General features: G+C 46.8%; 2 protein-coding genes across 2 annotated transcripts; one reads left to right on the plus strand and one right to left on the minus strand.

Moving 5' to 3' along the window:
* The first annotated feature begins 389 nt into the window (after positions 1-389).
* Positions 390-7,309, plus strand: dzip1l (DAZ interacting zinc finger protein 1-like). Its single transcript, XM_062450082.1, has 15 exons — positions 390-768; positions 1,453-2,001; positions 2,454-2,538; positions 2,663-2,778; positions 3,077-3,238; positions 3,593-3,700; positions 3,792-3,854; positions 4,498-4,662; positions 4,762-4,792; positions 4,890-4,994; positions 5,025-5,200; positions 5,417-5,706; positions 5,842-6,041; positions 6,237-6,379; positions 6,592-7,309. Exons 2-15 carry the CDS (start codon positions 1,507-1,509, stop codon positions 6,745-6,747), a joined length of 2,295 nt encoding a protein of 764 aa, XP_062306066.1. The 5' UTR covers positions 390-768; positions 1,453-1,506; the 3' UTR covers positions 6,748-7,309.
* On the minus strand, positions 7,212-11,744 carry LOC134011351 (claudin-18-like). Its single transcript, XM_062450950.1, has 5 exons — positions 11,360-11,744; positions 9,685-9,849; positions 9,412-9,547; positions 9,197-9,307; positions 7,212-7,646 (listed from the first exon to the last, which is right to left on the minus strand). Exons 1-5 carry the CDS (start codon positions 11,577-11,579, stop codon positions 7,502-7,504), a joined length of 777 nt encoding a protein of 258 aa, XP_062306934.1. The 5' UTR covers positions 11,580-11,744; the 3' UTR covers positions 7,212-7,501.
* Positions 11,745-12,883: the final 1,139 nt, after the last annotated feature.

Raw genomic sequence — 12,883 nt, forward strand, 5'->3', positions numbered from 1 at the left:
CACCGATAGCCTACTCTACTGGTTTCCTAGCTAGGATAATGCAATTTCATGAGGGGTTTAGACTTATATCGATCACAGTACTAGGCTGAAGGTTATTTTTTAATAATTTTGTAACTACAGTATCAGGACATGTAGAATCATGGTTTAATTTAAAGGAAATGGGCATAAACAACGTGAACACTTTTTAGACACTTGGCCGAAAATGCAAACTTGGATGATAGAAACATTTCTGTCCATAAGGCCTAGAAAATACAGTAGACCTAACTAGTATCTATCTAGCCTATCCAACAAAACCAAAAACGCTAAACGTTAGACTAACAAAACCTAGCCCACTGTATCAGTTAAAATAGCTAGGCTAGGTTTTGGGGGAGTTAGTTTGTCCCTCTCTCAGTCACACGACGGTCTTCCAAGTTCAGGTGCGTTAAAAACGACCGAAAGGTTGAACACAAATAGTAAAGGTTTAAACCCAGTTTGGTAGTAATATTCTTTAGCTACATTGAGGTATTCTGAAGGGATGGCTTTGACAGTTTGTCGGACTAGCCAAGCCCTACCTGTTTCCACGGTAACGGTGTGAGCGTGGCTCGTCCTCCTGTTGCTCCACCCTGATAGTCGAACTTGGGGCATCATCAGCAATAGCTCGAGAATTGAACATACGACGTTTATTTCATAGATTACCCATGCAAACTGGACAAAGACTCTTAGAACGACCGCGACTGAGTTCTAGCAAAACACGTTGCTGCTAGAGATAAATACCGCTCTAAAGATCAGGTAGGGTACACAAGTGACAACTATGCTACTGTAGCAAACTCTTTAGCTAGCTAGGTCAAGTTAATGTTTGCGGGCGTGAGGTTGCTAGCCTTTGCCTGCTATATTATTTTGAATTGTCAAGATTGTGTGCCGTTTTCTTTCTGCTTGTGAGCCAGATTTGAAATGCATACCATGCACTTTGTGATGACATTTTGCGATTAAGAATATCTCAAGTTTCAACCCAGTTTGTCTTGGCTTACGAAGCAAGAGTTTTAACAATGCATACCTGAAATATGTACTGTGTACTAGCTCCAAGGAGACAGATCAACTCCTGAAAGCTGAACTGTCATCTCTGGGACGTTTATCCTGTTTGCATAGTTCTAAATGTGTATAGTATAGTAAATCAAGATGAGCTATCAACAGGTAACTCTTCACTAAATTAGATTGTTACTTATTCAAACTTGTATTCGTTTTGTTGTCTTTATTTACCAGAGTGATTTATCATTTTTAGTCATTTACATTTAGTCATTTAGCAGACGCTTTTATCCAAAGCGATTAGTCGCATTACATATTTATGAAAGCGAGTCTATGACTAAACTGGCACAACTGCATTACAAACGAATTAGCAATAAACAACTTACTACTTGCATTAGACCGCTGTAAATGAAAATATAAAAAAGTTTATCTTCCTAATCTTGAATACAGCATTTATTCAAGGGCCAGCTGTATCCCAGCCTAGTTTTGGTCCCCAGCTGTTACATGACCATGCCAGGGCAGCTGCCCCCCGTAGAGCCTCTCCACTGGGCCTCACCCCCCTCACGCCCCCTGCGCTTTCGCCCCCGGACCGAGGCTGTGGACTGGCGGCGTGTCTCCGCCTTGGACGTAGACCGCGTCGCCTTGGAGATGGACGTGGGTGTCCTGCAGGAGTTCATCTCCGCGGTAACCTTCTGTGATGTCAGCGGCGAGAGGTGTCCCCACTGCCGTAACCCTGCAGAGCCGGCGCTGCTTAAGGTGCTGCGCATGTCCCAGCTCAGCACCGAATACCTGCTGCACTGTCAGGATTACCTGAGCAGCCAGGTGTGCAGCCTGGAGCAGCGCCTGCAGGGGGCGCTGTCCCGGGCGGAGGAGGAGGCAGAGGAACGGGCCCGTCGCACAGTTGAGCTGCAGGCCGCGCAACAAGAGAGCAGACGGCGCAAGAAAATTATTTCCACCCAACAGTTTCTCCTGCAGGCCAGTTCCAACAGCTACCACAAGGTGAAACCTCACGTTGTAACCTCAACCACACAGGGTGAACCCTCACGTTGTAACCTCAACCACACAGGGTGAACCCTCACGTTGTAACCTCAACCACACAGGGTGAACCCTCACGTGCTGTCTTGACAGTTTAGTCTAACAGGCCTATCTGGAACTCTGCTACATGCTATGAATCAATCGAGGTGTTATTACGATGTCACTAACCCTAACTCTTTACTGGGTTTGAGCAACCCGTTTGTCCGGGCCAAGGATTTAATTACACGTAAAAAAAATTGGTGTTGTATTTTAGTTTTTACATAACACACTTCATTAGCACTTCATTAGCAAAGACTACCTTGTTCACTAGTGTTCAAAACAAAGCAGCTCTATCAGCCCTGATTGCATATCTGACGCCTAACCCTCCCATCTGACGCAACCCTGACCCTAACCCTTAAATCCATTAATTCCCTCAGTGCCAATTCTGTGAGAAATCATTCGTCAATTATTCCTACTTACAAGCACACCTTCAGCGGAGACACCCAGAGGTTACTGGCGCAGGTTGGTTTCTAAGCACCAAATCAGTGCTGTCAATCATTCTCAAAAATCCACCCAAACGTCTATTTTGTTGAACAGTTTTTAATGTCATATGTTATTGTGGTCCACTGCCTGTGTTTGGTCTCAGAGAGGCAGAAAAAGAGGCAGGTGGAGGAGGGGATGCAGGAGCTGAGAGAGAGGCTGGAACTGGCCCAGAGGAGTCTGGAGGCTGAAAGAGAGGCTGACGCTCTCAGGAGACAGCAGGTAACTGGGGGAGCTACACTGCATCCTTCCACATGTAATATAATAATAATAAGACTTTATTTATATTGCACATTTCATACAAGAATTGCAGCTCAAGGTGCTTTACTTAAAATCAATAAAAACAATAATACAAGTAATAAAAGTAATAAAACCCTTCTGATGCCGCAATTTTTGAGGTAATCACACAAGCCGCAGTCTTTGCGGTATCTCGAGCCACAGTTTTTGTGGTTTCCCAATATAAATAAAAATTTAACTCAACAAAACACAAGCCGCACAACCTGGTGCTCGTCTTCCCCAGGCCCTGGAGGAGCAACGGAGGAAGGAGGCGTTGGAGCAAGAAAAGCTGGAGAGCTGGAAGGAGGAGGAGAGGAAGAAGTTTCAGGAGGAGATGAGGGACCTGAGGCAGCTCTTCTTGCAGGAGTTCAGAGACATGGCCAGTAGGAGCTCGTCCATCGAGACTGTGAGTGCTGCTCTCGTGAACGTTCATGTGAGGAACGGCCTGCCAGGAGCAGGAAAGTCAGTGAATGATGAGAAGTAAACTAGTGCAGCCAGTAGATGGTGCCATAGTGTAAAGGACAAACCATTTTGCACACACGCTACTGAAAAGTCTGATCCCAAGGCCTCACAAAGCAGTTGTTTACCTTACTTGTTTCAGACATTGGCCTCCATTTTTCAATCTAATAAGATTTGTTGTAAGTAAGTTACCATAATTGGTAGAACCTTTTGGTAGAATTTTAGTTTGTCTCAAAACAACAGCTTCTGACTTTAGTCAGGATACAGCTGGTTGTTGACAAGGTCCAAACCTCTCTAACAGAAACTGCAGGAGCTCCAGACCAGAGAGGTGACTGCTTCCACCCCGGGCTACTTACAAGATGAGCTGCAACAGAGAGAGAAGGAACTGAGGGTGAAACTATCTCAGCAGGTAACAGAGCAGGACACTACACACATGCTATTTACCTTTCTCCATCCACCGCCAGTATCTCTCTCCCTTTCTCTGTTTCTCCCTCCCTTAGAAGAGTGAATGGAAGAAGAAGTTTAAGGAAATCCAGAACAGACATCTGCTGGAGAAAGAGGAGGTATTGAAACAACAAACCCACAGTTCTGATGAGGCACGCCGCAGTGCAGACAAGCAGCGTTCCGCTTTTTTCCGCACTCAACATAACGTACCAAAAATCTGTCTCCACAACCGGTTAGAATTACATTAAGGGTTGGGGTGAGGAGTTAGGGTTAGTTTTAGGGTCAGGAGCTAGGTTTAGAGTTTCGGTTAAGTTTTGGTGTTATATTTTGTGAAATATATTATTGTTGCTTGCTTTTTCTACAGGTACACTGTTGCACTTTTGAGGTTCATGTTGTTTAATTGTAACTTGTTTAACTACATGCTCTTGTGGTTCTGGCCTTTGGCACTTATTTGGTTTTTCACAATGTATGCTTCATGTTTTGGCTACCCGCAATGTTTGGGGCTATCTCGTTGTTATGATCAGTGACCTATGCACTTTGTAAAGCTCTCTCTTGGAAGTCGCTTTGGATAAAAGCGTCTGCTAAATGAATAAATGTAAATGTGTTCAGGTTAAAGGTTAGGGAAAATGGGATTTTGAATGAGTCCCCACAAGAAAAGCAATACAACTGGTATGTGCTTGCATGGAAACAAAACAACCCAAAATGAAATGCGTGTGAGACAGCATGCTGGGTCTGTGACTTCTGAGTCCCCCTGTTCCCCAGCTGCAGACTGAGACTGAGAAGCTGAGGAGCATGGCTGCTGACCACAGCCCTGCTGACCACAGCCCTGCTGACCACAGCCCCCTGCAGAGGCTCCATCAGCAGGTGCGCTCCTTCTCCAGGCAGGCCAGGCAACAGGATCAGCTGCTCAGGGCCCAGGATGAGACGGTAACCTAACCCTCCAGCACCCTCAGCACTGGTCTAGAGCTGAGGTCTACCTCAGGAAATATTAATATAAAAATATTAAGTTGACTGTGTGTGTTTCAGATCAGGAAGCTGTCAGCCAGGCACATACCTGGTAATGTCACCGTCATACTGTCACTATTCCCCTCCAAAGACTCAAATCTTTCTGTGCAACAGCATTATTCAGTGTTCTTTATTTACCTGTTCTGTAGTGAAAGACGCCCCTGTCCAACAAATAGTCCAGCAGTCCACTGCAGCGCAGGATAAGGAAGAGGAGAGCGAGGAAGAAGAACAACAAGGTTATTTATTCTGGAAAACAACACGTGTTAGCATAGCCTAGTTATCAGGTCAGGTAGCCCCTCCTTATAACAGGTGTTCCTGTCTAGCAGAGGTGGAGGACTCGGAGGAGACCAGGAGGCGGGTGCTGGAGTCCCTGCGCAGGAACCCGGGGCTGGGGAGGGAGCTCAGGCCCCTGCTGGTGTCTGCCCTGGAGGAGAAGCTAGAGAACATGGGCGTGAGGAAGGTAGATGCATCACATCTGGAGGAAGAATTGACATAAGAGCTCTTATTCCCCCACTGCATTTTCAGGGCAGTTGTTGAATCACACTTCTTTTCAACTATAGAATAATCGCTGCATCGTACCTCAACCATAGAGAAAAATCATTGTTGTTATTGATCCAAAGTATGACAGAAAAATCTCTAATGGTATTGATGAAAATGTTCCCTATTGATGTTCCAGGGTACCAAAGGCATTTCCCAGAAGTCCTTCAGCAGCCTGAGTGTGGCAGTGTCTGGCCAGCGCCAGCTGAGGTTCAGACAGGTCTCTAACCTCCCGGGCCTCAGGGAGGCTCTGGCCAAACAGCTGGCTCGGAGGGTGCGCCGCCTGCAGAAGATGCAGACTACCTCAGAACATCATGCATCTGCATCACAGGCACAGAGTAGGAGCCCTCCTACTCTGCCCTCCTCTAGGAAGACAGAGAAGGTTCCGGTGACTCAACAAACATCAAAGCCCCATCAACAGAAGAACCGGTAATCACAGGAAATACAAACAACAACTAACGTTCAACCTTAACATGAGTTCTATAATTGTGGGAGTGGTCAATATTATCCAGCTGCTGACAGCTGTGTTAGCTATCAGGTGTATTTCATCTGTCTTATCTCCAGAACCCCTCCCTTCAGTTCAGACGAGGAGTCTGTGGAGGACAGCGCTTATGTGACCAGCCCGGGGAGCAGGTCAGCCCCCTCCGTCAGGGTGGTGCGCTCTGGGCCCCGCCCCCCAGCCCCCCCCACAGACGACTGGTCCGACTCCGACCTCTCTGAGAGGCTCTCCGCCCCCTCAGCTTACCATGGCCGCGCGGTTCAAGGTCAGCCTGTCACCCGCCCCCTCCTTTTACTGTTGAATAATGTCGTTTTTAGTCATTAGTTTGGAACAAAGAGAGCTGGGCGTCGGATTGGTATTTGGTACATTCTGCTTCACCTTCAGGGCGGTAGTTAAGTCATGATGTTCTGCTTGGCTGCAGGCGCGGTAATTAAGTCATGATGTTCTGCTTCACCTGCAGGTGCGTTTGTTAAGTCTCTGACCAGGAGCCTGGAGAGACAGCTGAGCTCCCCTGGGACCAAGCCCCCAGGAGGGGTCAGGGTGGGGCCGCCTCCTGCTGGACCCCCCAAACCTAAGCCCCGCTCTGCTGTCAGACACCTACAGGTGGGCTAATCACTTATGTCCAGTTTCTCAGACATGGATTACCTAGTTCTAAAGTAGGAGAAAGGCTTAATACATGTCTGGGAAAATGGGCCTATATACATGATTGTTTTAGGCCTACTCCCTGCCCAGGTGTTAGTCTGCCAGACATCACAACTTTTGTGGCCTAAACACACATAAGAGTGACTCATGCTCTGAGCCCTTCCTTGTCCTAGTTATCGGAGGAGGAGAGCGACCTGGAGCTGTCGTCCATCGAGGAGATCCTGCCAGCAGGGGGCGCAGTGAGGGGGGGGCAGGGCAGCACGGAGGTGGGCGGGACCTCGGGGACCAGCGTGTGGAGCTCCTCCAATAGCAGGGCCGGAGGACTTTGATATCCTGCCTCCCTGACGCACGTACAAGTGTGGCCCCATTTTTGGGTCAGTTATAATCATGATCAGGAGCTGAAATACACTATTGATTCATTAAATATGCCAGTTTTGAAGAGCTTGGGGATATCCTAATTTCGAAATTATGATATTTTGTATTTAAGTTATGTAACAGTTTGATAAACTTTAAGCACTCTCCTATTACAATGTTGATTGATTTTGGGATTAATGGGAAAATGTGTCCAAACTTTTGACTGGTACTGTATATTGTGTCCCCAAAAAAATTATATTTTAAGAATACATTTTGTAAAATGTATAATGTGATTACATTATAGAAGTTATACATTTTACATTGTATTCATTATTACCTTTATATAGCATTTCTATCTTGATTCCAATAATACAACACGACACAATAATGACAACAATACTATTGCTACAAAATTTCAATATTAACATTTATGTTGTTTTTTTTACAAATAAACATTACAATGTTCCTCATGAATGCAGAATTAGACACAAATGTTTTAATAGTATAAAAGAACAGGATAAAATAATGAAGATGATAAACAGAAAGTACAGAAAAGTATTAGTTTAATAAAGACATTTTACTTCTTAACTTCTACACAGTTAACCTTGAGTATGACATTTTCTTAAAACCTTACCAAATTGTTATGAATATCAATTAATAAACAATTATCATAGCTTGGTTTAGAAGATGATCTTAGATCTTCCAAGCTTTCCATGGAGTTCAGGGTGTTCACACGTAGTCAAACCTCTGTGTGGACTGGGGTCCCTGCATGCTGGGTGCCTTGTAGGAGTCCCCGTAGACCGGCCGCCCTCTCTGCTCGGCCTTGTACACCGTGTTGTTGTGTGAGGCAGCTTTGTAGGACTTTCCATTGTACCTAAAGGAATACCAAAAAGAGCAATGTGATTATTTTAATGTGATTTAAGTTGAAGGGATGACTAATCCAAGGGATAACTGAACCAACATAACCATACAGAGCTCTAGAGTCAGAGTTCCAGAGCCAGGTGGGGCTGGAGCTCTAGAGTCAGAGTTCCAGAGCCAGGTGGGGCTGGAGCTCTAGAGTCAGAGTTCCAGAGCCAGGTGGGGCTGGAGCTCTAGAGTCAGAGTTCCAGAGCCAGGTGGGGCTGGTGCTCTAGAGTCAGAGTTCCAGAGCCAGGTGGGGCTGGAGCTCTAGAGTCAGAGTTCCAGAGCCAGGTGGGGCTGGAGCTCTAGAGTCAGAGTTCCAGAGCCAGGTGGGGCTGGAGCTCTAGAGTCAGAGTTCCAGAGCCAGGTGGGGCTGGAGCTCTAGAGTCAGAGTTCCAGAGCCAGGTGGGGCTGGTGCTCTAGAGTCAGAGTTCCAGAGCCAGGTGGGGCTGGAGCTCTAGAGTCAGAGTTCCAGAGCCAGGTGGGGCTGGAGCTCTAGAGTCAGAGTTCCAGAGCCAGGTGGGGCTGGAGCTCTAGAGTCAGAGTTCCAGAGCCAGGTGGGGCTGGAGCTCTAGAGTCAGAGTTCCAGAGCCAGGTGGGGCTGGTGCTCTAGAGTCAGAGTTCCAGAGCCAGGTGGGGCTGGAGCTCTAGAGTCAGAGTTCCAGAGCCAGGTGGGGCTGGAGCTCTAGAGTCAGAGTTCCAGAGCCAGGTGGGGCTGGAGCTCTAGAGTCAGAGTTCCAGAGCCAGGTGGGGCTGGTGCTCTAGAGTCAGAGTTCCAGAGCCAGGTGGGGCTGGTGCTCTAGAGTCAGAGTTCCAGAGCCAGGTGGGGCTGGAGCTCTAGAGTCAGAGTTCCAGAGCCAGGTGGGGCTGGAGCTCTAGAGTCAGAGTTCCAGAGCCAGGTGGGGCTGGAGCTCTAGAGTCAGAGTTCCAGAGCCAGGTGGGGCTGGTGCTCTAGAGTCAGAGTTCCAGAGCCAGGTGGGGCTGGAGCTCTAGAGTCAGAGTTCCAGAGCCAGGTGGGGCTGGAGCTCTAGAGTCAGAGTTCCAGAGCCAGGTGGGGCTGGAGCTCTAGAGTCAGAGTTCCAGAGCCAGGTGGGGCTGGTGCTCTAGAGTCAGAGTTCCAGAGCCAGGTGGGGCTGGTGCTCTAGAGTCAGAGTTCCAGAGCCAGGTGGGGCTGGAGCTCTAGAGTCAGAGTTCCAGAGCCAGGTGGGGCTGGAGCTCTAGAGTCAGAGTTCCAGAGCCAGGTGGGGCTGGAGCTCTAGAGTCAGAGTTCCAGAGCCAGGTGGGGCTGGTGCTCTAGAGTCAGAGTTCCAGAGCCAGGTGGGGCTGGAGCTCTAGAGTCAGAGTTCCAGAGCCAGGTGGGGCTGGAGCTCTAGAGTCAGAGTTCCAGAGCCAGGTGGGGCTGGAGCTCTAGAGTCAGAGTTCCAGAGCCAGGTGGGGCTGGTGCTCTAGAGTCAGAGTTCCAGAGCCAGGTGGGGCTGGTGCTCTAGAGTCAGAGTTCCAGAGCCAGGTGGGCTTGGAGCTTACCGGTCCCTCTCTGGCACCATCCCCCGGCAGGCAAAGCACATCATGACCCCACCCACAAACAGCACAGCTCCACCTATCCAACCCACAAATAGGGCGGGGCCAAATGTGTACCTGGAAAGGGAACAAAGCAATGACTCAAGAGCTCAGAACAAATATAGCATCTCAAAAAACGACCATTTGCAGGTATATCAACTTAGTGTCTATTTTCTGTTTACCTCGGAGTCAGAGTCCCCCCACCCAGGAGCCCTCCTCCAAACCCCCCCCCGAACCCCCCATCGTTGTAGGTGGTGAAGTTGAAGCTGGTCACAACCAGGTTAGCGAAGGCAGACACACCTGCAATGCCACACACACCTAGGGAGAAGAACACAAGGGATCAACATTGCTGATGCAAAAACATTTGAGTGTCGGAAGACAACAAAATACGACTTTTTTGCTTCAATGATTGGTAGATTAGTAAGAAATAAATCAAATATTTCATTTCAATGCACCTGCAAGAACAAACATGATCCCAGAGGTCAGAGTCATGGTGGCCTTCAGGTTGTCGTCCATGCTGCCCATCTTCAGGCACTTCAGCGCAAAAATAGCAATGAAACACCCGATGGCTCCCAGAACAATTCCTACGATCATCAACGCTCGCACAGCTTGAAGGAGGGCTGAGGGACAAACATGTGAAATGTTATACTACATACAAACGTGAAATGTTATACTACATTTACATTTAGTCATTTAGCAGACGCTCTTATCCAGAGCGACTTACAGTAAGTACAGGGACATTCCCCCGAGGCAAGTAGGGTGAAGTGCCTTGCCCAAGGACACAAAGTCATTTGGTTGGCATAGCCGGGAATCGAACTAGAAACCTTCTGATTACTAGCCCGATTCCCTCACCGCTCAGCCACCTGACTCCCCTATACTAAATACAAACATGTGAAATGTTATACTAAATACAAACATGTTAAATGTTATACTAATTTCATGCAAAAATTCTAAAAGAAAGCGTCAAAGAAAAAGGAAGATCCTTTTTGAAGAAGTTGTCACTTCAACTACCATATCCCATGAGGTCAATGGTATACAGTACATACCCCATGAGGTTGACAGTATACAGTACATATCCCATGAGGTCGACGGTATACAGTACATATCCCATGAGGTCGACAGTATACAGTACATATCCCATGAGGTCGACAGTATACAGTACAATTAAATAGACTGGACAACTAAACACCTTTAAAGTAACTTCTCTAGAGTGCTTTTTATCTCCCCAACTAAACTCCAGCCAAGTCTTACCTGGTAGTCCTAGGATGGTAAAGAAAGGTCTGCATTGAGATGTGCCATATTCTGTACCTACACATGAGTACCATAGTCCAGAATAGGTGTAAACGCTTGTTACTACGGCAAAAGAACGGTCTTGCAATGCCCACATATCCATTGCTGTGGCAGCTGATATCAAGAACTGTCCCAGTAATGCCAGCATGAATCCTGTTAGCTGAAACATCGAGGCGGACATTTTACTTTCTCTGCGCTAGTCAGATAGCTACCTGTTGGCCTCAGAGGTGGGCTGTGGGTTCTTGAAATGGCTGTCCATCCTGGGACCTTATCACTATGTACTCTTCAACAGAGAACCAACCTTATCAAATGTTTACTCAAAATGTCATCACAACACGACATCACAGTCGTCACAGTTTCGATAAATGATAACATTTTTGGAAGACCATTTCCGCATTTCACATTGAAAGGTGTGGTTTCACCTTCTTTCTTATCTAGTTATTTACTAATTATTCTCTCAAATTACAAGCCACTTAAATTCCATTCATCATGATCATGGAGTCAGTTGGCTGAGCGGTGAGGGAATCGGGCTAGTAATCCGAAGGTTGCCAGTTCGATTCCCGGTCATGCCAACTGACGTTGTGTCCTTGGGCAAGGCACTTCACCCTACTTGCCTCAGGGGAATGTCCCTGTACTTACTGTAAGTCGCTCTGGATAAGAGCGTCTGCTAAATGACTAAATGTAAATGATCGTTATTATAATACTCCAGTACTTACTAATCCATTGTGATTCTTAATGGACCGAATGTATTGACTTTCATATCAAGTCATTAGATCCCCTTTCAACCATGTGTACAGTTCATGTATTTTGTCCAGCTCAGCTAAAGAAAGGAAGTCCTACCTGGTAGACCCAAGATGGTGAAGTACGGCCGGCACTCTGTGAGCCCGGAGCTTTGCCTCACACAGGACCTCCACAGCCCAGCGTAGGAGTAGATGGCCGTAATGGGGTTGTCGAACAGGTCCTCTGTGCCCCACTGGTCCATGCCCGTGGACGCAACTATCCCCGCCAACCCCAACACACTCAGCACAAAGCCCATCACCTGGCACAGGGTCACCGCCATTGCGCTCTCGATTACACTCTACTGTACTCTGCACTTCTCTTCTTTTGTCCCTTACTCTTATATACTCTTCAGCTGTTCTCTCAATCTGAATCTGCTGCTTGTCTTCTGAAGACTCCCCTCGGTAAGGTCAGACGTTGAGCCAGGAGTCTGTGAGGCTTAGTGTCTGTATAACTGGGTTGGACTGGGTTGGACTGGGTTGGACTGATTGCTTTAACATGGGGGCGGACCTCGTGTGTTTTCCCTTGTTCCCCAGATCAGACTGACTGTTTCATGGTTTAGTCACAGAAACATTTGTTGACAACAGTTTTATTGTAGTATACCGATACTTTGCTGCCTAAGGGCCTCTATACCGTACTGTACTCATAAGTGGCCCTATGTAACAATGGCTTCCCATTATCCCTGCCATGACACCATGAACACAACCCACATAAAAGAATACAAGCACTAATGAATTAGTTTATAAACCGTTTTAGTGTTTTCTATTTCGAAGGCTTGAAGTATTTTCTTGAGGCAAACATCGTGTGCGTCTGGAAGTGACTTGTCCTGAGATGAGACGGTGAGCAGATATGATGTTTCTTTCAAATGTAGGCGCCGATTTTTCTGAAACGGCCGTTTAGGGTTGTGTTGTGTTTCTGTGGCGGCTTCTAACCGATACCAGGTGACGCTGTTGACAGAACATGGACGTAGCCTACATATTTAAAGCAAATACTGATATGATTGTAATGAACTGAAACCGATTTGACTGAAGCTGATAGCCGTTGTACACCTCAGATGACAAACAAAAGTGCAAATCATCACTGATGCATCATACCTACATTCTCAAATTTATACTAAAGTTTGATACAGAAGACTTTATTGACCAGATCAGACTGAAATAGCTTGTCTGTATCTATGTGAGCATTATTTTTTTTGTAGTATTTAATACACATGCTTTGTGTTAAGTTGGTCATTTCTGCAAAGTTAGGATGTCCGAAAAGCCAAATAAACAAGATGATTTTTAAGAATGTTGGAGGAAACATGGTGTATACAGGTCATAATACTGTGTTTATCTGGCAAGATCACAGGCTTCTCAGGTCCCTCCAAGGCCCTAATCAGATTGAGATTAGAATGGATTTCAATAGCAACGCAAACAGGGACCCACCCCGGGAACAGAACAGAATACTGAGAAAGAAGGTCACTGTTTGTCAGGCTTGAAACTCAACAAATACTTATGAAGCGCTTCCTCATCCTCCATCATTCACATGTTCCGGTTCTAAGTCAATGATTTCAGATCTTTGCCTATTGCAGGTGGCATACACGTTCAT

The sequence above is a fragment of the Osmerus eperlanus genome, chromosome 24 (genome assembly GCF_963692335.1).
Source record: "Osmerus eperlanus chromosome 24, fOsmEpe2.1, whole genome shotgun sequence".
In the NCBI taxonomy this organism is placed as follows: domain Eukaryota; kingdom Metazoa; phylum Chordata; class Actinopteri; order Osmeriformes; family Osmeridae; genus Osmerus; species Osmerus eperlanus.